Source organism: Panthera leo, chromosome E1, assembly GCF_018350215.1.
Source record: "Panthera leo isolate Ple1 chromosome E1, P.leo_Ple1_pat1.1, whole genome shotgun sequence".
NCBI classification, from domain to species: Eukaryota; Metazoa; Chordata; class Mammalia; order Carnivora; family Felidae; genus Panthera; species Panthera leo.
This window is the reverse complement of record NC_056692.1, coordinates 60862329-60886610: the sequence shown is the minus strand read 5'-3', so window position 1 is coordinate 60886610 and position 24282 is coordinate 60862329. Positions and strand designations below refer to the sequence as shown.

Genomic DNA, 24282 nt, shown 5'->3' with positions numbered 1-24282 from the left:
GCACGCACGCACGGCCGCCCCTCGCTTCCGGCGCGGTGGCCTCCGCCGGACAGACCGGACCCCAGCGCCCGGCCTCCCCGAGGACATGCGGCGCTGAGGAGCGGCGGACCCTTCGCGGCGGCGCCATGAACCTCCTGCCGTGTAACCCTCACGGCAACGGGCTGCTCTACGCCGGCTTCAACCAGGACCACGGTGAGGGCGCCCCTGCGCGCGTCCGGGCCCCGACCCGGCCTCTTCCCGGAGTCCCCGGATCGGGCCGGCCCCTCCCCCACGCGCCTCACCCGGCCAGGTCCCTTCCCGACGAGCACCCCCCCCCCCCCCGACTCAGCCGGGCCCCTCCCCCGAGGCCCTCCCCTCCGGGCCCAACCGGCCCTCCCCGAACACTGGCCAGCTCGGCAAGTTCCCATCCCGGACGCTCCTCACCGGGTCTGACCCCTCCCCCGACACCCTCCGACCCGGCCGGTCCCCTTCCCTCACGTCCACCGCCCCCCCCCCCCCTCCTTGACCTGGCCTCCCCTGAAGTCCCCGTCCCACTGGCCCCCTCCCCGAGGCGGCACCCCGGGCGGGGGGGGGGTCGCTCCCCTCCGGACTTCCGTGGAGCTCCGGGCGGCGGCCGCACCCACTCGCTCAGGGCCCTGCGGGCTCCCACCGGCTTCGGCTACCCGGGGCTTTTCTCACGGCGCACACTGGGGTCTGCTTCGGAACTCCGCGCTTTTTCCCGCCCTCGTTTAGGGTCTCCACGTAAGCGGTGGTGGCTTGACAACACCTGCTTTCTTGTCCGCTGCGGGCTTGGGCCTCTCGACGATTCTCGCGGCCCAGCGACCCGGTCGGGCTGAGGTCGCCCTCGCCTTTCCGGCCGGATTACCGGGAGCGTGCCCGTGAGCTACCCCCGCGTGTCTTGCCGAGTGGAACCAAAGGACTTGGTTGTCGGGGAAGCCTTGGGGGGGAAACGCGCTTTCCTCCCGGTTTTGACTCCAGCTGAGGCCCCCTGGGTGGTTTAAGCCAGCCCTGCAGCCGCGTCCGGGAAGGCCCGCAGGGTGCGGGCGGGAGGGGCGGGGAGGAACTCGGATCCGAGGAGCTGCCCCCGCTGCGGAGCCAGGGTTTTGCCTCCGGGAGGAGCCGGGTGACAGCGGCCGCCCGGGGACACACTCCTGAGGGCTTTTGCGTGCCAGCTTCGCAAGTTTTGTCTCTGAGGGGAACCCGAGAAAGTGCCGCAGGCCCCGTTTTTGCGAAACTCGATTTAAGTGGTCGCTGCTGCCTCGCTGCGGCCGGCGCGTGTTTACCTTGCGCCCCCGCCCTGCCCGGCGCTGAGGGTCAGGTCCGACCTGTCCACAGGTGTGGACTGTGGTGTCACAGGTGGGCGGTGGAAGTAGGCCCGAGATGTGTGTGGGAGGAGGGCGAGCTTGCTTGCGGCCTCTGAGCTTGTCGAGGTGTTCTTGGGGGGGGGGGGGTTGGTGGGAATCCGGCCTGTGAGCTCTGGAGGGGTTCTTGGTGGGGAGGGGGGAGCAGGCTCTGAGCTCCTGGAGGGGTTCTTGGGGGGGGGGAGCTGGCCTGTGAGCTCATGGAGGGGTTTTTTTGGGGGGGGGGCGGCCTGTGAGCTTGTGGAGGGGTTCTGGGTGGGGGGAGCCGGCTTTGAGCTCGTGGAGGGGTTCTTGAGGGGGGGGCCAGCCTGTGAGCTCATGGAGGGGTTCTTGGTGGGGGGAGCCGGCTTTGAGCTCGTGGAGGGGTTCTTGAGGGGGGAGCCGGCCTCTGAGCTTGTGGAGGGGTTCTTGGGGGGGGAGCTGGCCTGTGAGCTCATGGAGGGTTTTTTTTTGGGGGGGGCCGGCCTGTGAGCTCGTGGAGGGGTTCTTGAGGGGGGAGCCGGCCTCTGAGCTTGTGGAGGGGTTCTTTGGTGGGGGGGGAGCTGGTATCTGAGCTCGTGGAGGGGTTTTTTTTGGGGGGGAGCCAGCCTCTGAGCTCATGGAGGGGTTCTTGAGGGGGGAGCTGGCTCTGAGCTTGTGGAGGGGTTCTTGGGGGGGGAGCTGGCCTGTGAGCTCATGGAGGGTTTTTTTTTGGGGGGGGGCCGGCCTGTGAGCTCGTGGAGGGGTTCTTGAGGGGGGAGCCGGCCTCTGAGCTTGTGGAGGGGTTCTTTGGTGGGGGGGGGAGCTGGTATCTGAGCTCGTGGAGGGGTTTTTTTTGGGGGGGAGCCAGCCTCTGAGCTCATGGAGGGGTTCTTGAGGGGGGAGCTGGCTCTGAGCTCGTGGAGGGGTTCTTGGAGGAGGTGGCAGGTGGATGGTGGGGGCGTGTGTGCTGTGGGCCGAGTTCTGGTTTCCAGCGGGCAGGACTGCACGGATTGTGGAAGAACGTGTTCCCGAGGAACGAGGCGTGAGTTTGTGGTCAGGTGTCGACGTTGGACAGTTATGTGGTCAGGTGTCGGACGTTGGACAGAGTTATGGTCAGGTGTCGGACGCTTTGGGGTTTGATTACCAGACGAGGCCAGTAGGGTTTTAATGGGTTTGGATAACCACCGAGAGCTCTGTACGGAATTAACAGTGATACAACAACTCTTCAAAACCGTCTTCAGTGGAAAGAGTGGTCCTCCAGCAGTGAGGGAGGGGAGAGGTGACTGTAAACACTTGGGCCACGCCTTTCCTGTTTACAGAAGCAAAAAGGCTGGGTGACTTGAGGTCATTTAGTGCAAGAGGATCGTTCTTGCCCACTTGCCTTGCTGTGGGGTGAGGAGTTTGTGTGTTACGTTTCAGTATAGTAATTGAGACTCGTGATACTATTTAAGGAACCAGTGAAGTTTATAGTATTTTTATAAAGATTTCATCAAAGTTTTTTTTAGCGTTTATTTATTTTTGAGAGAGAGATCGCGCGCGCACAAGAGGCAGAAAGAGGGAGACCGAGGATCCTAAGCAGGCTCTGCAGTGAGAGAGCAGAGCCGATGCGGGGCTGGAGCTCACCAACCATGAGATCATAATCGGAGCCAAAAAAGTCACTTAACTAACTCAGCCACCCAAGTGCCCCAAAGATTGTTTTTAAAATACAATTGTGGCTCTTAAAAGGATCTATTTCAGTTGCCTAAAAAATACCCTTGCGTAAACCCAGCTCATTTCATTGTAACAGTTTGTAAGTAAAGTTAGTGTTTTTGAAAAAAATAAAAGCCTTACACTTAAACTTCTGGTTATCTTCGGATTAATTCTCTATGATATAAATTTATGCCAGATAATTGAGTTTATTACATTTTGTTTTTACTTACGCTGGTTTTTAACTTTTGCATAGCTTAAAAAAATTTTTTTAATCTATGTTTGTTTTTGAGAGACAGAATGTGAACAGGGGAGGGGCAGAGCGAGAGGGAGACACAGAATCCGAAACAGGCTCCGAACTGTCATCACAGAGCCCGATGGGGGGCTCGAACCTACAAACTGTGAGATCGTGACCTGAGCTGAAGTTGGATGTTTAACCAACTGAGCACACCCCGTGCCCCTGAGTATTTTTGTTTCAATATCTATCTTTTTAATGTTTATTTATTAATGTTTTATTTTAGAGAGAAAGAGAGAGAGTGAGCAAGCAGGAGAGAAGCAGACACAGAATCCGAAGCAGGCTCCAGGCTCTGAGCTGTCAGCACAGAGCCCAGTGTGGGGCTCGAACCCATGAACTGTGAGATCATGACCTGAGCCGAAGTCAGGCGCTCAACTGACTGAGCCACCCAGGCGCCCCTACGTTTATTTATTTATTTAGAGCGAGAATACCAAGCAGGCTCTGTACTGCCAGTTCAGAGCTTGATGTGGGGCTCGATCTCATGAACTGCGAGATCTTGACCTGAACCAAAATCAAGAGTGGGTCATCCAACTGGTTGAGCCACCCAGGCGCCCCCACGATTTTTTTTTAAAGTTTATGCATTTTGAGGGAGGGAGAGAGAGAGAGAGAGAGAGTGAACGAGCTCAAATACAAATGGGGGAGGGGCAGAAGGAGAGAGAATCCCAAGCAGGCTCTGCGATGTCAGCACAGAGCCGTATAAGGGCGGGAACCCAGGGTGGTGACCTTAGCCGAAACTAAGAGTCCGACGCTTAACCGACCGATCCGTACAGTTACCCCTAATTTTCATTAAGCATTTTAAACTCTCATTGCAACTTTTGGCTTAGAAATCATTGTTTGTTTGTTTAATTTTCTTACGTGAAATATAGTTGACACACAATGTTACATTCATTTCAGGTGAACCAGAAAACATTTTTAAAAGGGCATTCATGATTTTAAATATTCGAACTTCTAAAGATAATTTGCACTGCGTTCTTCAAGACTCTTAAAGTGTCGAGATGTACATTTCTTTAAGTTGGCTGGCTATTTTTCTCTCTATTCCTTTGGGAAACACAAATGTTTGAGTATGTACCCTTGTCTACAGATAGCACTTGCTTCTCCTGCCTGGACCTAGACCTGAGGCCACAGATTGACTTCCTTGGGCTACTTCACTGTGGTTACAGGAAATAGGGGTGTGTTTGCATGTGGGCTGTACGTAAGTAGTCTGTGTAGACACACCTCCGAGACATTACAGGTTTGGTCCCAGACCACCGCAGTAGAGGGACTGTTACAATAAAGTGAGTCAGATGACTATTTGATTTCCTAGTGCTTCTAAAAGTTACGTTTACACCATATACATGTTTACTGTTCAGCGTGCAGTAGCATTATGTCTTAAAAAACCAACGTACATGCCTTAATTCAAAAGTATTTCACTGCTAAAAAATGCTAGCCATCATCTGAGTTTTGGTGATTTACAATCACTGGTCACAGGTCACCATCACAAATATAATAATGGAGAAGTTCAAAATATTGCTAGAATTAGTAGAATGTGAAACCGAGACCTGAGCCAGCAAAGGTTGTGGAAAAATGGTGCTGACAGACTTGCTTGAGGCACGGTCACCACAGATCATGGATTTGTGAGAAGCGTAATGTCTGTGCAGCAAAATGAAACAAGGCGCGCCTGTCTATAGAAGAATGCCTTTCAGGGATCCCGACGCCCTGTTTCTGCACCACTAGAGCTAACCCAAGGGTGTGTGGGGTCACCAGCTGTTGGGCTGATGGTTCCTCTCTGGGAAAGAGGCCTATGAAGACAGCAAGGATGATGCCTGGCCTTCTCCGAGAGGGTTTCCAACTTTTGGTGTTTGTAATACTTTTCCTTCTAACTTTTTACTGAAGTATGCCGTACTGACAGAAAAGTGCACGTGCCCTGTCTTCACCTGATGACTTTCCAAACTGAACCTAGCACCCAGGTTAAGAAACTGAACATACCTGAACATAACTGGACCATTAACGCCTGGCCATCCTTCCAGCCACTTAGATTAGTTTTGTCTCTGTACATCATTCTTGCTGATTTGTTTAAAAACACTTTTTTTAACGTTTGTTTATTTTTGGGGGAGAGAGGGGCAGTGCAAGCGGGGAAGGGGCAGAGAGAGAGAGGGAGACACACAATCTGAAGCAGCTCCAGACTCTGAGCTGTCAGCACAGAGCCCGACGCAGGCCTCAAACATATGAGTCGGGAGATCATGACCTGAGCCAAAGTCGGATGCTTAAGCGACTAAGCCACCCAAACTCCCCTTATTCCTGACTTCTTTTTATTCAACATGATGTTTGTGAGATATTTTCCACATTGCTGAGTATCGCTATAGATCATTCTCATTGATGCATAGTGTTTTTGTGTGTGTGAATATATCACAATTAATTCAGTCCACCATTGAGGGGGGCATTTAGGTAGGTTCCCGGTTTTTGGCTATTAATGGTGTATGATCGCACTGCTGTGAACAGTCGAATGCATGCCTTTGGTGAGCATATGTTGTCATTTCTGCAAGGTATATCCGCCAAGGAGCAGAGTTGACAACTGTAGTACCTGGCGCAAACAGCTTTCCAGAGCGGTTCTGCTGGTTTGCCATCCACCAGGTTGAGAGTTCCCATGCCCTTACACCCACTTGCTACTTGGTGTTTTCTACCATGTTGGCTGTTTTATTGGGGTTAATTGGACCATTAACAACCTGGTGTGTGATTTGGACTCACAGTGACCTTGACAGGATTTTAAGGGTTCAGCTTGTCTACAGGTGGGAGGAGTTCGTGGGAGACCTCAGGCCACCTTCTGGAAGCCCGCGCCCCTGCTCCAGTCTGGAGTGTCCACGCTTGCTGGGATTCCCGCTTGCAGCTGTCCTCCGGGAGGCGTGGCCTTTATTGTTCTGTCCTCGCCTCTCCAGGTCTACAGCACTGGAGACGGGTGTGCAGGGTGGGGAGGCCAGCGGTGAGTGTTAGCGAGAGGCAGGTGTTGGAAATGTGCCGTGGCGGCAGCTGGCCGACTTGTCATGGAACCAGGAGTTCAGGCGGAGCTGGCCTTCGGGAAGAAAGCCCTGCAGCAGGAGGTTGGAGGGATTCCGGAGGCTCTTTACCGCGTGAGATGAGAGACTGGAAACGTGCTAGGTTGTGCATGTCGTGTGTGTGCGCACGCGCGTGTGCGCACGGCCCTGAGGAAGATAGTTGTGGCGTGTGCAGACTGCGCCCGTGAGGTCAGAGCATCTGCGGGAGCTCTTAGGAACGGCTGCTCTCTCTGGACCCCTTGCTTGTGCCAGTTCGGTCCCAGTCCCAGGGCGCTTAGCTGGGACCCCTTTGAGATGATTAACCGGCCTTTCTCACACTTCAGGATGCTTTGCGTGTGGGATGGAAAACGGATTCCGGGTCTATAACACTGATCCACTGAAGGAAAAAGAGAAGCAAGGTAAGGAGTGACTGACATTTCCTGGTTTCTCCTGTTTCCTAACCTTCAAAGAATCGACATTTTCCCTTACCGATGGGGGAGGGGCTGGTTTGGGAGGTAGATAGGAGGTTCTTGGCCCTGCGTCAGCCTGGATGGGGCTGTCCTCTTCTTTCTTCAAGTTGACACTAGTGCCCGGCTCTGTGGGGCCAGGATCCGGCGGTGATGCACTGGGCGTGGCCCGACGCTGGTTTCTCTGGTGAATGTGAACTTTGAAACTCGCGTGTGTCTGCCCTGTCTTCAGTTCTTGCTGGCTGTCCTGAAGAGCACAGTGTGGTTGAGGCAGGCTGTCTTCACTCGTCCTGCTGAGCGTGAAATTGCAGACAGCTCACACGATGGTTGAATTCAGCACATGGGATGCCCAACTCTTTGTTTTTAAAAATTTTTTTTTAAATTTTTTAAAATGTTTATTTTTGAGAGAGAGAGAGACAGAGCGCGAGCAGAGGAGGGGCAGAGAGAGAGGGAGGCACAGAGTCCAAAGCAGGCTCCCGGCTCTGAGCTGCCAGCTCAGCCTGATGTGGGGCTCGAACCCACAACTCGTGAGATCATGACCTGAGCTGAAGTCTGGCACTTAACCGACTGAGCCACCCAGGCGCCCCGATGCCTAACTCTTGCTAAATGACCACTTAGGAAATATTATCTGTAGCAATAAATTATAGTTGCTTCTGTTTACTTATTTCAGTGCCTTAAATTATGTTTTTGTGGAATACAAGTTTTCAGAAGCTTCCAAGTGAACTTAAATAGAATCAGGACTTCTATTGGTAATATTAAGATAATGGTCTTACTGTTTGACAGGAAAAAATGTTAATTTTACAGGTAGAGTTTTTTTTCAGTTTTTCTTTCCCCAATGTATTTTTCTTAAGCTTTTGGTGTCTCCTGGTCTTTACTTGCTGGGAGAATCAAGCACTGCTGACAGATGAACAGATCTTGGACAAATCATAGAAAATGAGAAACATCCCTTTTTTTCCCTGCAGTTCGGGTTTTGGTTTTCGTTCATTGCAGATGCTAGATTTTTTTGCCGCTAGAACTGTTTCTTATTTGTAAGAGGAAGTTCCTGTATCTTGGTGCTCCACGAGATAGCCCCCCTTCCATTTTCACAACTAGTAACCCAACATCAAGGATTTCCAGAAATCTTTCCGGCAGTGGAATCCCTTTGTCAAGTACAGTCTTTGTACGACTACGCTGCCGTGTAAGACAATAAGTGGTGCTTTATTATCTAGGAGTTTATTTTATAAGTGGAGGTCTATGACTTTAATTTATTAGAGAAAGACAGTGTGGCGGGTAGGTAAGGGCTTAGATACCGGACCCTCCTTGTTGAGGTGGAATCTGGCTCTGCCCCCCTTACTAGGCGGCTGTGTGGCCTTGGGCAGGTGCCTCACCTTCTCCTGGCTTCACTTTCTTTGTGTGAAATTAAGGTGGTAACTGTCTACTTTCTAAGGTTATTGTGAAGATCACTGAATTAGAATGCTTAAGATACACAGAGGAGTGCCTCGCACACATATTTATTGCTGTGTAAGCTTGTGCTCATAATTTCTCAGCCCAGCAGTATTGTGCTCTTAGAGAATGAATCCGCGAGAGGTCCAGGCCGGTGATGGGAGTCTCCTGGCAGCCTTCTAAGTCTCTGACTTTTACTTACTTTTGGTTGCTTAGTGAATTAAGACAACTCTCCTTTGTATGGATAAATAGTTACAAAGTACTTTGAAACAGTTTGACTTGCACATCTCAGGATACTTTTTACTTAGAGTGACCCAGAAACTTGGAGTTCAAAGTTTCAAAGTTGAATCATTAGCAGTATATTGACAGCTGTCTCCTAATTGGTGAAACTTTTATAGCAAATTCAGGATTTCTTATAAAAAGGTAGACAGGAACCATCTAAGAGTCTGAGTTCTAGAAGGGTTTGCTGTTGTCGTTCGTGCTGACGGCATGTATCATTCCCTCTTGCTGCTCTGCTGAACTATGGGACAGCTTTTGGATGGTGCATCTTTATTTATTTATTTATTTATTTATTTATTTATTTATTTTTTTAAAAAACTTTTTTGGGGCGCCTGGGTGGCTCAGTCGGTTGAGCGTCCGACTTTGGCTCAGGTCATGATCTCACAGTCTGTGAGTTCGAGCCCCGCGTCGGGCTCCATGCTGACAGCTCAGAGCCTGGAGCCTGTTTCGGATTCTGTGTCTCCCTCTCTCTCTGACCCTGCCCCGTTCATGCTCTTGTTGCTCTCTGTCTCAAAAATAAATAAAACGCTAATAAAAAAAAAAAATTAAAAAGAAAACTTTTTTAGCGTTTATTTATTAAGAGAGATAGCATGAGCATGGGAGGGGCAGAGAGAGGGGAAGACACAGAATCTGAAGCAGGCTCCAGGTTCCGAGCTGTCAGCACAGAGCCCGATGCAGGGCTTGAACCCATAAACCGCGAGATCATGACCTGAGCCAAAGTCAGACACTTAACTGACTGAGCCACCCAGGTGCCCCTATTATTTATTTTTAATGTTTGTTTGTTTTGAGAGAGAGAGTGCAAGCATGAGAGAGAGGAAGAGAGAAACCCAAGCAGACTCCATGCTGTCAATGCAGAGCCCGATGTGGGGCTCGAACTCACGAACTGTGAGATTATGACCTGAGCTGAAATCAAGAGTCTGATGCTTCACCAACTGAGCCACCCAGGCTCCCCTTCAAGGTGTATTTTAATGAAGCCACCCCACCCCTGTGCACTTGCCGGTTGGTCTGCATTTCTGGCAGCTTACAACTCAACAGAAGACAGGCTGGACCTTGTTCCTGTTTTATCTTGGTGGTTTCCTTTCCTCAATGAGGAGGAAGGAAGCGTGCCTGCATTTTAGTGGTCACACCCTCTCCCCCCCCCCCCCCCCCCCCCCAATTGGGGCTGTCAGCTTTACCTCCAGTGTGACTGGCACTGACTAGGTGAGACTGGCCCTGCCCTGTCCCTTCCAGGTGTGCCCACCGCTGGCAGGGACTGGGAGCTTTCCCCTCCCTCCGTCCCTCCCAGGCGTGTGTTGTAGGTGCTGCGTCTCACACCTGGAGTGGCGGGTTTGCGGCTCTGCTTCATTCCACCAAAGCCGTGGGGCCCCGGGGAGGGTGTTCATAATAATGCTGTGGGGTCCCAGTGTAGGACTCGGATTCACATCTGAGCGTATGCTAGAAAGAAGGTTCAAGAATGATAAATTTGGATAAAATATGGTACCCAGTGAGTGATTTATAGAGACACGGAGTACTAGTGGAAAGTTACCTTCACTATTCATTTGGAAACACAACTGTCCCGCAATGTGGAAATGATTGGAACCTGTACAGCTCATGCTTAGCGAGCTTGCACAGTCTGCAAGGTGGGCAGAGGGCTCAGAGGATTTCCCGTCTGCAGTGCCACCCGCTGTTCCCTCCCTGTGACCAGTGTTCACACGTGTGATGTTGGCAGCCATAAGTGGGGAAGTAGAGAGGAGACAGAGACCTAGAAAGAACACCACCTGCCTGAGGTGGAGTGCAGGTGAGGGCTGCTTGTGTTTGGGCCCCGTGGGTGGTGGTCAGATGCCTTCCAGTGTCTGGTGCTACACTGGGGCTGGGGGTACAGTCGTGAATAGGAGTGTGACCCACCAAGTATCTGGAAATAAGAGGTGACCTATTGTGCACAGTTCCCGACGTTACCCAGTCCAGCAGCCTGCCTGACCTGACAGTGGGTTGGGGCCTTAATCCTTGCTTTTTTTTTTTTTTTTTTTTTTTTTTTAATCCTTGCTTTTGTCTAATGTCACAGAAGTTCACATGGACTTCGTGCTCATGTGGTCACCCCAGCACGTCCGAGATGAAGGGCCTAGAGGGAAACGGGAGGCACGGGAAGTGGAGGGGGGTGAACCGATTACCATGAGGGGGTGTTAGCAAGTTAGCGTGTAGCTTTGCTGAAGGCGTGGAGAAGCAGACCTTTCCATGACCTTGCTTCATAACCTTAACGGTACAGTTTAAGTTGGTAGGATCTTTTTGTAGGGTAATTTAGCAAAATGTGTTCGTTTCACATATTTGACTCATTAATGATACCTAAAGGATTTTATCTGAAGGGGAAAAATTAGAAAAAAGACACCAGATGCTTGTATAGTTAACCCTGAACAACACGGTTAGGGGTGATGACACACACACACCCCACTCCCCCCTATAATCGAAAATTTGTTTGTGACTTTTGACCCCCCAAAAAACTTAACTGATAATAGTCTACTGTTGACCAGGAGCCTTACTGATAACATAAAGTCAATTTAACACATTTTGTACATTATATGCATCCTGTACTGTATTCATACAGTAAAGCTAGAGAAAAGAAAACGTTAACTGAGAAAATCGTAAGAAGGGCTCAGTCAGTAGAGCACCCAACTCTTGATCTCATGATCATGAGTTTGATCCCCACATTGGCTGTAGACATCACTTAAATAAATAAAACTTAAAAAAAGAAAATCATGAGAGAAAATACATTTACAGTATCTGACTGCATTTATAAAAAAAAAATCTGCATATAAGTGGACCCGTGCAGTTCAATCCCATGTTGCTCAGCATCAAGTAGATAGTTCGTCCTTTCTAGGGTTTCTACGAGCCCTTGAACTTTACAAGAGTGAGCTGACGAGCTTAGGAATCATCTTGGAAAGCCATGACTGAGCAGGTAGAAGTTGATCTTGTGTTAACTTCTGACTTTCAGAGGCTCTGATTCCTCACTTGCCCTTTGCTGTGCCCTCACGGTGCCAGGAGCTCCGGTCCTTGCTGACCAGAGTGGAGAGCTGGAGAGAACTGGATGGGCTGGTTGTGTTCTGTAATAGAAACGGTGCAGGGGCGCCTGGGTGGCTCAGTCGGTTGAGCGTCTGACTTCAGCTCAGGTCATGATCTCGCAGTTTGTGAGTGCAGACCCGTGTCGGGCTCTGTGCTAACAGCTCAGAACCTGGAGCCTGCTTCGGATTCCATGTCTCCCTCTCTCTCTGTCCCTCCCCCACTAGTGCTCTATCTCTGTTTATCAAAAATAAATAAATGTAAAAAAAAAATAAATAAATAAATGGTCCAGAGTGGGGTTTGCTTCTGTGAGCCCCAGACTCTCAGCAGGTCCCCATCGCCTTCCCTGAGCGAGCGTTGTTCGTCCTCTTCTGTTGAGGAGTTCTGAAAATCTGCTGGCAGTTTCCTCTTCATGTAATTCACAGACATTTTTGAGCATTTGAGACTTCAGTGGAAGAGGTGTTTAAAGTGGTAAACTGCTTTTGTATGAAAGCAATTAGTGTGTTTTCTTAGAGCTTAGAAGTCTTGCTGCCCCTTAAAATACGAGTTTAGACCTTTCATACATTTTGGTGCATTGGCTTGTTAGGGTGCTGTGTGCTCCGCACTTAGAGCAGAAGCGTGGCTCATGGGGACCGGCTGCGGAGAGGAGTCCAGAGCCCCCGGCTCGCTCCCTGTCCCCACCAGCCACCCGTCTGGTCGCTGACAGCAGTCAGAGATCTCTGTACAGACACATACAGTCAGATATGTAAATGCCGACTGCTACATCTGCACTGTTTACTTGTCTCTTTTTAAATTGTAAGATCCACGTACTAACTTGTTTTTACTATCATTTCAGAATTTCTAGAAGGAGGAGTCGGCCATGTTGAAATGTTGTTTCGCTGCAACTATTTAGCCTTAGTCGGTGGTGGGAAAAAGCCAAAATACCCTCCTAACAAAGGTAAAGTGGTTGCGTGCTTCCTAACCATGCCTCGTGTGTAGTGATGTCTGGAACTGTCTAGAACGTCTTTGTGTTTGTGTCTACGTTTGCTCTTCCCTGGTAGCCTATGAAGTATGAAGGACTGGTCGCTAACAAGAAGCATCTAGAAAGAGTGAGTCTTGTCTCCTGCCACTCCCAGGAAAAGTGTGTGACAAGGGTCACTTGTTCTTATCAACAAAAAGCACATGCTTGTTGATTAACGTCGGCTAAATATGTATGGTCGTGCTATGCCTCTGGACCCCATTTTGTTCAGAGCATTCAGCTGTGGGTTGGTATCCTGAATGTTACGAGTTCTTTTTAAAGCAAGGTGTAGTAAGGTTATTTTTCCTAAAAGAGCCATTGAGTCACAGAAACATTGATTTTGTTGCCAAAACCACCTTGGCCCTTGGCTCTAGGTTGAAGGGTGTTGTTTTGATGTGTGTGTAAACCTGTGTGTATATGTAAGTCTGTGTGTGTATGTAAACCTGTGTGTGTGTGCACGTGTGCGCAAAGAAATGGGAGTGTAAAAGTCTGGCTTTAAAGTTTATTTTTGAGAGAGAGAGACAGAGACAGAGCACAAGTGGGGGAGGGGCAGAGAGAGAGGGAGACACAGAATCCGAAGCGGGCTCCAGGCTCTGAGCAGTCAGCATAGGTGATGAGAACCTGACCTGAGCCGAAGTCGGACGTCCAACCGACTGAGCCACCCAGGCGCCCTGTGAAATTTTGAGGAAAATTTAAATTTACTTTTTGTAGAGTGCTGAAGGCATTTTTTAAAAAAGAACTTGGTCTGTTTAAGCTTTTGTAAGATTAAGAATTTTTTGTCAATAATGTCAAAATCACTTCCTGAATTTACTCTTAATACTTTCATAGTTACACGTTAAGACACACGGTGTCAAAACGTGAAGGATGTTTGTGAAACACAGTAAGACAGGACTGGAGCAGACTGGTGGCCACAGTGTGACCGGGACAGTTCTAGCTGAGACCGCGCGGTGCTGTTCAGGCAGATCAGGGAGGCTTTTTTTGCTCTTTTGAGTCAGGAGCTCGGAGGACAGAAGAAGAACTTCAGAATTAGTGGATGTACCTTTTGCTGTTGGGAACTATATTAAAAGACAGACGTGCAAAATCCTGCACAGAACATTTCAGATTTCCGGCACACCAGGAAGGCAGCTCACAACCCTTGGAGGCCGTGGGGAATTGAACGTCAACTCAGGTCTTTGGATTTTTCTCACTGCTCAGGGCGTTGGGTCTGGTCACTTTCCTTTTGTGAGTGAGAAATCAAGCTGCTGGCCCTAGGCCTTTCTCATGCTGTTTCCAGAAATTTTGTTTTAACTTTGTTTTATTTATTTATTTTTGATAGAGAGCACAAGCAGGGGAGGGGCAGAGAGAGAGAGAGAGAGAGAGAGAGAACGAACCCCAAGCAGGCTCTGCACCGTCAGCACAGAGCCCAATGTGGGGCTCAACCCACGAACCTCGAGGTCGTGACCTGAGCCGAAATCAAGAGTCAAACACTCAACTGATGAAGCCGCTGAGGCACCCTGAGAAATTTCTGAAAATAGAGTTCATGTGGATTTGTGACACCCTTGATGTGGCTCATCTTTGGGTTCTGTCTGGTTTGGGCCAGAGGCTTTTTGGTGTTAGGTTGCAGACCAGGAAAAGTTTACTTTTGACCTGCTTTATGAGTTCAAGAGTAGACGTGCCCTTTTTCCAGAAGGCTGTTCTTTCAGTGAGGTGAGTCCATTGACTGAGCTTCTGTCCCACTTAACGTGCTGGTGCTTCGTTGCCCTTTGAGGAGGAGCCCACTGTCAGGATTTGTTGAATGAAGGGATTTACCAATCCAAGATGGTATTTGAAAGGAGTAAGAACAGAAATCTGCTTCAGTTTTGAAGGGTTAGTTTTAACCTCTTCATTAGTGAATAATTTGACGAAAGTTTGGTTGTTCTACGTGTTATCTCTTGATTTGAAATTGAGGTTACTGAGTCCCTCTGGCAAAACTTCCGTGTGAATTCCACCTCCAGGACTCGAGCTGGCCATGGTGTCAGGACCTCGGGGGAGACATTCCTTCCCTTCCACTCTTGGCCACCTGGCCCGTGACCTACTGAGAAAGCTTACTTTCCCTCACCTCACACCCTTCCTAGACAGCTTTGCAAGAGACCGATGGAGGAGATGGAGACTGTCTGTGTACCCCCACCTCTTCCCCGGCACAGGGCTGGCCGCTCTCTGTCTCCTTAGAGGTCTGGACGTGTCCTTGGCCCTGGGGATGCAGACGGCTAGTACATCATAAAGCACCGCGGTGTGAGAAGAGCAGGCACGGTGGGGTGGGGGTGAGAGAAATCCCTGGCCCTGCTTTTTTATCCGTTCAAACTGAAGCCTTTCTTTTCTTGATTCAGGTGTGTCTAGCACGTGAGCAGTAACTGTGGGTGGGCCTGCTTTTGGCTCAGTCCAGTGGAACCGAGGGTGGGGGAGGTTCGCCTGAAAACTAGGCGAGGTTGGCAGAGGAGGTGTGTGTGCGTGTCTGTGCGTGCACGTGCGTGTGTGCGTGCGTGTCTGTGTGCGTACGTGTACACGAGGGCGGGGGAGGGAGATTGGCTGCAGGGGGTGGTGTGGAGCCGGCCGGGTACTGGAAGGGAAGGGGGGCGGGTGCGTGAACACCCTGCTACCAGAGACAGCGTGGCGAGTGGTGGAGCGCAGGCGTCCGGCGTGTGTGACCGGGCACCAGGAGAGCGGCACGTCCACCTGCTCGGAGATGAATGAGGGGGAAGGACCCCTTCAGAGTGCCCTTCCTTTATTGGTGTACCCATAAGTTCTCTCTGAAATTTCAGTGATGATCTGGGATGACCTGAAAAAGAAGACTGTTATTGAAATAGAGTTTTCTACAGAAGTCAAAGCAGTCAAACTGCGGCGAGATCGGTAGGTTTGCTAAGTTTTAAAAGTGGATTAGTTGCTTTCTCTGGAAACGTCTAAAATGCTTCATACTGAAGGAAAAAAGTGTGTTTAGGAAAACGTTGTATTCAGATGTGATGATGGTAGTTCATGACCAAAGGACGTAGGGTTATTTGTATTGCTGCAAAGAAGGTGTGAGTTTTATGGGCTTCCAGGGCTGGCATAGAAGCGGTTTGTCAGTGGACAAGGCCGGCAGCCCCCGGTGGCGCTCAGGCCTTCAGAGACCTGTCCCCGTCCAGCATGTTCCCACTGGGAACCAGGGGGAGCCTGGACTTGCCCCCTTCTGAGTCCAGCTTTTCCAAAGGCTGCCTCAGTAAATGTCCCCTTTGAAGGTAAAGGAAAATTGGGAGACTCCCCAGTGAGAAGGTGACGTTGATCTTACCTGTTGGAAGTCGCTTCTCTGAGCTGTTGTCCTCGTGGCCCTCAGGAGAACAGAGAAGTTCTTACTGGAGTTTCATTAATTTGGATCTTAATGTGGTATGATTCATATCCTCAGTGTGGGAGGGCAGAGGTGCTGAACAAAGTGAATGCAATAGCGACTGTCAGACCTGCACTCTTAGGTTTGTGACCTCCAGGAATGTCGGTCTCTAGGGCCCTTTAATAATGCGAATACTGGAGCCAAATAGGGATCTTCCCAACATTTTAAATTGTCAAGACATATCTAAGACCGTATAGAGAAATGATTTCTGCCCTGTGATTGCTACTTGGTTCTTACTCTGGGTGAAATATTATACAAAAATGTCTTTAAATCTCAGAAAGGTCGTTGGGCAGCCTGCAGCCAGGTAGGAGGTTCTCGTTCGTCAGCGCCTGCCACACCCCTCGGTGCTCACTGGTGACCTCCAAAGATCACACCTGCAAGGGGTTCTGATTCAAGAGGGATGCTTTTGTATGTGGTGTTTGTTCTAAGCTTCAAAATGATAAGAACAGAAGTCACAGAATGCTTGAGTTTCACTTTTGGGAATAGGAATCTTGATTGTTTTTTTCTTTCCAGAATTGTGGTTGTCTTGGACTCCATGATTAAGGTGTTTACATTTACACATAATCCCCATCAGTTGCATGTCTTTGAAACCTGCTATAACCCTAAAGGTAAGAAACTCAGAGTCAGCGATGGGAATTGGCTTCTTCATGTTCCGTCCAGGTGGACGCAGACCTGTGCTTGGTGCCCTGTCCTCCGGCCGGTCTTTATTTGAGTGGCATTGCTCTGGTGAGATGGGTCCTGAGGCACATCAGGCGAACCCTGACGGACACAGGCTCCTCTTTTTTTCCTTCTTCACCCTTTCCCTCGGTCCACGCCACCTCCTCCTGGGAGAGCTCTCCCGGCCACGTGCTCACTCCAGAGACTGGCCTGGTAGGCAGTGCCTCTGAGACCCTCTTGTATCACAGTCATGGGGCAGGGGAGTGGGGGGAGTGGAGGTTGAGGGAGTTTTTCACGGTCATTGTCAGCCATTCAGGAGCTCCTTGGTGGGCCGCGGTTTTGGGGTTTTACTGAGTTCTGAGGGACTTTCTTCCCTCCTTTGTTTTGGAGCAGGGATTACAGGTGACTGACTTTGCTATTCCTTATAGCATCTTAATTTCTTTTTAAAGTTTTTAGTTTTTTTAAATTCTAGCTTTATTGAGGTCTAATACACATAAAACTCATTCATTTTTTTTAATGTTTATTTATTTTTGAGAGGGGAAGGTGCGGAAGGAGACAGAGAATTGCAAGCAGGCTCCGCGCCATCAGCACAGAGCCTGACATGGGGTTCGATCTCACAAACCAGGGGATCATGACCTGAGACGAAATCAAGAGTCAGGTGCTTAACCGACTGAACCACATGGTCGCCCCTAAAGCTCACTCATTTCAAGTTTATTATTTGGTAATATTTAGTCATTGCAGTCACTTGTGTAACTACCACCAGAGTGCAGACAAACCGGTACCGTCACCCAAAAGCTTTTCTTCAGGCGGTCCCCTTGCCCACCTGTCCTTCCAATTGTGCCTTTTCAGATGTGCTTGGTGTCTTACGGTACTTTTTGGATTTCTCCATGTGTTCAGTAGATATGCTTGTTTTCCTTGCTAAGTAACATTCCATAGTGTGGACATACCAGATTGTTTATCCACACCAGTGTTTTGGCTGTTACGGACGGAAGTTGCTGTGAGTATTCACGTACGAGTCTTTGCGTGGAGGTAGAGTTTTATTTCTCTTGGCTAAATACTGAAGAGCACTGTGGCGGGGTCCCGCTGTAGTTACGGTCTGGCTGTGTCTTCTGGTGTCCCCATTGGTGATCCAGGAGAGCTCCAGCTGGAGCAGGCCTTGCCTCGGCACGTGTCTGTGTCCCTCTTTGTAACCTGGGGCTGGTAATAGTGTCTCCCGCGGTGTCCTCTACATTTCTCTGAGGACGGTGATGTGGCTTATCGCCATTCTGGTATCTTTTATGAGGGGTCTTCACTTCCTTTCCTCATCTTCTGAGTTGTAGTTCTCTGTACGTTCTAGATAAGGCTCTTTGTTACCACTTCTGCAGATAACTTCAGTATGTCTGTGGTTTTGTGCAAAACAAAGGTTTTCATTTACATGTTCTTCTAGGAACTTTAGATCTTAAGTTACATCTTTAATCCATTTTTTGTGCATGGCATGAGGCACAGGCCCAGATTTGTATTTTGCGATGTGAATATCCAGTTTCTAGTGCCATTTGTTAAGAAGACTTTTTTTTTGTTACTCACGTAAGTGTAAGATTTTTCTGGATTCTTTATTCTGTTCCAGTGGTATGTCTTTAAGCCAGTACCATATTGCTTTGATTTCTGCAGCTCTAAAATAATTCTTAAAATTGGGTAGTGTAAGTCTTCCGATTTTGTTCTTGTTTTACAAGAAAATTTGGCTACTCTTTGGCCTTGCTGTTCCTTATAACTTTCAGTATCACCTTTCTTCAGGAAGCCTGCAGAGGCTGTAATTGTGACCACGCGACCCTGCAGGGGGACGTAGGTTGTGGCTGTGACTGTGACCGCAGTAGATCAGATCAGGCTCTCTCCGTCTGTCAGACCTTTGGTTTTCTTTTACAACGTGTTGCAGTGTCTCATACAGGCACTGTTAAACTTATCCCCAAGTTTTTTGGTTGTTTTACGCAATTGTTAATGGAGTTTTTAGATTTCACAGTTTTGTATTGTCAGTAGCTGGCACCACGGAAGACAGACATTTGACAGAGTTTATTCAAGAACAAGTTCAGCAGATGTTTCCAGTTAAGAGGCGGCCTCACAGGAGTTAGCTTTGTCTTCTGATACTCTTTACAGTGAAAAGATTTTGTGATTCTGATATAAATGGAAACCCATAGAGAAGTCTTACTGTTTTTTCTTGAGAGCTACAGGGCAGAGAGCAAGTTTTATTTGGGGAAAGTGGTGGCTTTTAGAGTCATGAGTCCCTGATGGGTTTTCTCCGTCTCCGATCAGGCCTCTGCGTCCTGTGCCCCAACAGTAACAACTCCCTCCTGGCCTTCCCGGGCACCCACACGGGCCACGTGCAGCTCGTGGATCTGGCCAGCACCGAGAAGCCACCCGTGGACATTCCTGCCCACGAGGGCGTCCTGAGCTGCATTGCTCTCAACCTGCAGGGAACAAGAATTGCGACCGCATCTGAGAAAGTAAGCGTGTGTCCTGTCCCTTCCTTGATGGAGCCGAGTGCCTGCCGCAGCGGCCCTGGCACTCCGGGGACTTGACTTGGGGCCCCGCAGAAAACTGGCCCTTCCCTGTGGGTTCTCGGCCACCTTCTCTCAGGAATCACGTTGCAGTTGAAAAGCCTTTTACTTGGTGAAGCCTCCTCTGTTTGGCAGCAGTTAGTGTTAGTTTTTCCAGCTGGCCACGGGTGTCCTGGTGAGAATGGCATCTCTAGGCACAGAACTGACCGCTCCAGGAGCAGGTTAGCCTGGCTGCGGCAGTCGCTTAGGCATCTGCCAGGGTGGGAGATGCAGGGGGTTAGTGGAGGGCTGGTGCCCAGGGGGCTGGCTCCTACCCGGTACTCTCGGGCTGGACAGCTATCAGCGAATTCTCCAGCAGGACAGAGGGAGCCGGTTGAGTTTTACATGTGGGGGGGTTTGGGAAGGGCTTGTATGGGCTGATGGGTTTGTGAGTATGATTCTCGTCTCAAAAAACTAAAAAGTGGTGAATGACAATAAAACGCTTCGCTGTTTTTCAAAGGGGACCCTTATAAGAATATTTGATACTTCATCAGGGCATTTGATCCAGGAACTGCGAAGAGGATCCCAAGCAGCTAATATTTATTGGTAAGAAGGCCCATCACTGCCCGGGGTCGACCTCATCGATACGGGGCCTGTGTGGCTGAGGGAGTCAGGACTAAAGCCCATCACTGCTCCGGCTTCTCTCTAGGATAAGCTGTGGTCTTTTAAGGCAAACACTGGAGCCCTTGTTAGCTCCCCTGTAGTCACTTGGGCGCCCTGTGGTGGTGGTGGCACTGCGGTGGCAGTTCCCCACGTGGGTGGTTCTTTCTTTGCATTTGTGGCCTTGGCAGGTGCTGAGCAGCATTCGGGTTTGTGAGATAAACATGGACTTCTTACATGAACTCAGGGCGTGTGTCCATGCAGCCCCGCAGTGGCGGGCCCTCCTGTCTGCTCTCACGGCCCTTCCAGCCCGGGGGGGGGGGGGGGGCAGGACAGGGCCTCAGGGTGGGTTTACGGGAAGCCCCTTCCCCTCCCTGGCACCCAAAGAGGGGCCCTGCTGTGGCACGCTGGGTGGTCCCACGGACAGCACCGGGGCGGGGGTGCTGGTGCTTCACATCGCTCTCCGGAATTCATTCCGGAAGGCTCAAGGCACCGGCTCGCGTGCTGTGGCGCTGAGGTTGGGGCCGGGCTCCGCTGCATCCACATGAAACCAGAGCTTCATCTGATTCCTCTGCAGCATCAACTTCAATCCGGATGCGTCCCTCATCTGCGTGTCCAGTGACCACGGCACAGTGCACATTTTTGCTGCCGAAGATCCAAAAAGGAATAAACAGTCCAGGTAGGTTTCCCAGAGCTGAAAGGACTGGTCCCTCCCTCAGGCACATTCGGAACGAAGCCCCGATCCACCACCCACCTGACGCCCTGAGAGTCAGTGCGGGCCACGTGCACACGGGTACAGCAGAGGGCTGTAAGTGCATTTTTCTGGAGGATTTTCTTGTCTCTGGCTTACTTTATTGTGAGAATACAGTAAGACGCACAACGTACAAATAACGTACTTGTTATCGGTAAGGCTTCTGGTCGCCAGTAGGCTCTGAGTTAAATTTTGTGGGAGTCAGAAGTTATACCCGGGATTCTGACTGCTGGGGGCTGGTGTCCCTAACCCGCTCACTGTTCAAGTGTCCGCAGTACCTGATGCTAAAAGGGACATCGCTGCTTGCTTGTCTTTAGGTGCTTAGTGTGTGACCAGGATCCAGTCACCTTTCCCGTGGTTTAGAACTCGGACCTGAGCCCTGGCGGCTATTGTCACGTTCAGCAAATCCGTTTAGTGGCCGCAGACACCTGCACCTTCTGGTGCTGATGGTTTCCGGGTGTATCTTAAGCCGTTGGGAAGCGCTTAGCTTTTTCATGCGAGAAGTAAAACTAAAAGGAAAAGTAGAATTTAAAGTATCTGGGTTCGGGCTGTATGGGAGCCATGTTTCACCTTCGTCATGGAAACATAACTGCCTTTTCTCTCCTCCCTTTTCTGTGTCCCCTCACCTCCTAGTCTGGCCTCAGCCAGTTTCCTCCCAAAGTACTTCAGTTCCAAGTGGAGTTTTTCCAAGTTTCAGGTTCCCTCAGGCTCTCCGTGCATCTGTGCCTTTGGAACAGAGCCAAATGCTGTCATCGGTAAGTGGTCCTTGGCGCTGGCCGGCCCGTGCTCGCTCTCCTGGGGCGCAGGGGTCCCACTCAGGGTCTGCACAGCTGTGTAGGGGGACACCAGCCCCCTGCCCTCTAGGGTTTCCCAGGAAGACGTGGGGGCAAGGTTTTCCCTCCGCACGTAAGTGGGAAACACAAAGCACCCTAGAGCAGGTTGGGTTCCTGGCCACGTGTGTGCTCAGCCAGGAACGAGGTCCCTTGTCGCCCACAGTCACCCTGAGCGGCTGCTCAGAGCAGGGCCGTTCACAGTTCCTCTCAGTGAGGTCTGTTTGCTTTGAACTTTGAGGGAAGAAACACACGAGTAAAACGGTCTCCTTCTGTCTCAGCGATTTGTGCAGACGGCAGCTACTACAAATTCCTATTCAACCCCAAGGGGGAGTGCATCCGGGACGTCTACGCGCAGTTTCTAGAAATGACCGATGACAAGCTGTGACTCTCCGTCAGGAGTGCAATCAACAGCCACGGCCGACCGCCGCCAAAGCGCTGAGTGTGCCCTTCAGACTCCCGGGGCTGGTGCCGGCGGCAGGACTGCCCGGGGACCTTGGTCCTGAAGCCATTCTGTGGTTGTCTGTTTTCCTGAGCAGGGCTTCCCATTTCCAGTATTAAAGAAGGAATAATCATCGAGGCAGCGTAGACACTCACGTGGCTGTGAGCAGCCCGGGCCCGGCTGCTGGCCTGTTTCCTTTAGTTCAGCTCTGATGCTTTCGTGCTTCCGCCGCGCCCCCCGCCTCTTCCCCCCGTGCACCTGGGGGCTCCGTACACACATAGGGACTGGGTTGAGAAAACGGTGGACAAATCGAAATTTGTTTTGGCAACAGATTCCATCATTTTTACTGAGTCTGTAGTGGGGAAATGAGCAACTGTGTAAATGTTAGTTCTTACATTACAACCAGATTTTTCAATAGAATAATAATACCAGCAGCTTGCCTTAGAAAAGGAGAAGGGGATTCCTTCTCCTGTCTGAACACGAAGAGACACAGCCGTGTTGGAGAACACAGGGTGGGCATCTCCCTGTGAGCCCGCGTCCTGGTCTCCGTGCCTGTCGTGAGCCTGTGGCGTGGCTGTGCGCGTGCTTGTGCCCGCGTCCCTGTCTTTCTCTCGGGATGGAGGCAGGAGCAGCACACTCTGTGTGCCCTGCGGTCTCCTGAGTGTCCCTCTTGTGTGTCGGGAGCAGTAACGTGTAGACTTTCAGAATCAGTCCCCGAGAAAAGCGTCACGGAATCCGGAGGAGGTGGAGGGAAGCGTTGGGCATCTGGGCAAAGCAGGCCTCGTCTGGGCAGGAGCAGGAGACCCTGGCCGTCGCCTCGGGTCGGTCGGTCGGTCGTTGGGGAGAGTAGCAGTACACTAACGGGAAGGAAAGGCACGCGGTACCGTTTTCTAACGTGGTAACTAACACAGGTTATGGGCTCTACGTTGTTAGTACTCCCAGAAGTATGTATTTAATTTGCTGAAATTCCCTTTCAAGAAACCTAACTTCACGGTTTTGATTTCAGGTAGCAAACGTCTGCGGGAGCAGCTCTCTGTTCTGCCTGTTCTTTTACTGTCATGTAATCAACTAACTTTGTATGTGGGTTTCAGTGTAAAGTATGCATGTTATACTTTTGTGTGTATTTAATCATGAAATTTAATTTTGCACTTATTTGTAATGTTTCTTTTAAATAAAAGTGACTAATTTTGTCGTACTCTGTATCCGTCAAGGGAAAAGAACTGTATGTTACCAACCCAGAACCATAGTTTTAGAATCGGTCTCCGCTGCCTGTCGCGGGGCGGCCCTGGGTGTGAGTTCCCGCCTGGGGAGCAGAGGGGAAGGGAGGTGTTCATTAGCGGTTTTTATCGTCTGGTAGGCAAGCTGAGCCCACCGTGGCGGTGGTGAGCAGGACTTCCTCTCGGGGAGGCGCCCGCGTCCCGTCGGGTGCCTGGTCACTGTGGTGTTGACTCATCTGACGCTCGAGCCCGAACCTTGCGTGGGGGCGAGGGACGCGTCCTGCACACTAGCACAATTACTGGTTTGCGTCTTTCCTAGACACAGTCACTCTAGTGTATCCAACTGTACCTGCCACGGTGCACGGAGACAGCTCCCGAGCTGGGGGGAGACAGCTCCCGAGCTGGGGGGAGGCAGCGTAGAGGCCGTACCCCAGACAACCCAGGAATGTTCTGGCATGCCGTGTTAGGGTCCAGTGTGAGATCACAGTCCTGGCTCTGCCACTCCGGGTATGACCTTGCCTCCTCCATACGGTGACACGATAGGGACGTTTGGGCCACGTGTGAGGGAGCCCTTGCCAAGGGGGCACCGGAGTTGCAGCCACAGGGCCAGGCTATCCTGCACGGGGCCCTGGTGTGCCTCCTGGAGTTACCCCTTGGGAGGGTGAAGGCCCCACTTACCTGGGAAATGCCCTGGAAGGCCGAGGCAGCCAGGCGCTGTCCACCCGCGCAGGCCCGTGCTTGTGGCCAATTCACCCCCTGTGGAGGCTTGGGAGGAGCAGTGTCCCCAGCACAAGCGAGCGGTCGGGTGGACCTTCTGTGGGCTCACGAAGAAGAGCAAATGGCCGTCGCTGTGAAGCTCTGCGTAGAGAGAGCGGGGTTCTGTAGGCCGGGGCTACCCCCACCTCCTTCCTTGGCTGAGTCCTGTTGGCCCTTCAGCGTGAGTGTCAGAGGGACACACACACACAAGTCCTCCCTCCGGGGGCCTCCAGAAGCCCCCACTGGGGGGCCAGGCTGGATAGCTAGTGGTTGGCTGGTCACCAAGTGTCCAGGTCGACACCGAGGGGACAGTTCGTTCCCTCCGTGCCATGGGCTCCTAACGTCTCAGGTGGGGAGAGTCGCCTCAGCGCCCTGCGACCGCCCCCCTCTGCAGGCTCGGCCATCGTGTTAGGGTGTGGCGTCCTCAGGAGCCCTTGAGTTCCCTGGGCCTGCAGGGTGGCACTGGATACCTGGGGCCCCCTCCCCTTCTCGCCGCCACACGTCACCAGCCCTCTGTGGCTCCTGTGACCGGACGTCGTTCAGGTGCCAGACACGGTTTCACAAGATTTGGCCCCCGACC

The 24282-nt window shown here is 51.0% G+C and overlaps 1 protein-coding gene across 1 annotated transcript; it reads left to right on the top strand.

The window, feature by feature from the left end:
* On the top strand, positions 1 to 22929 carry WDR45B (WD repeat domain 45B). The gene is made up of 10 exons (XM_042916109.1): positions 1 to 192; positions 6656 to 6730; positions 12345 to 12446; positions 15284 to 15371; positions 16396 to 16490; positions 18823 to 19013; positions 19567 to 19652; positions 20284 to 20385; positions 21091 to 21212; positions 21569 to 22929. Exons 1-10 carry the CDS (start codon positions 126 to 128, stop codon positions 21673 to 21675), a joined length of 1035 nt encoding a protein of 344 aa, XP_042772043.1. The 5' UTR covers positions 1 to 125; the 3' UTR covers positions 21676 to 22929.
* Positions 22930 to 24282: the final 1353 nt, after the last annotated feature.

Bases quoted from the DNA above. Each gene is read 5' to 3' on its own strand.
- WDR45B (XM_042916109.1), top strand. From the start codon at position 126: ATGAACCTCCTGCCGTGTAACCCTCACGGCAACGGGCTGCTCTACGCC. The intron at 6,731-12,344 runs GTAAGGAGTGAC...CTATCATTTCAG, and splicing joins GAAGGAAAAAGAGAAGCAAG to AATTTCTAGAAGGAGGAGTC. The intron at 16,491-18,822 runs GTAAGAAACTCA...GTCTCCGATCAG, and splicing joins AACCTGCTATAACCCTAAAG to GCCTCTGCGTCCTGTGCCCC.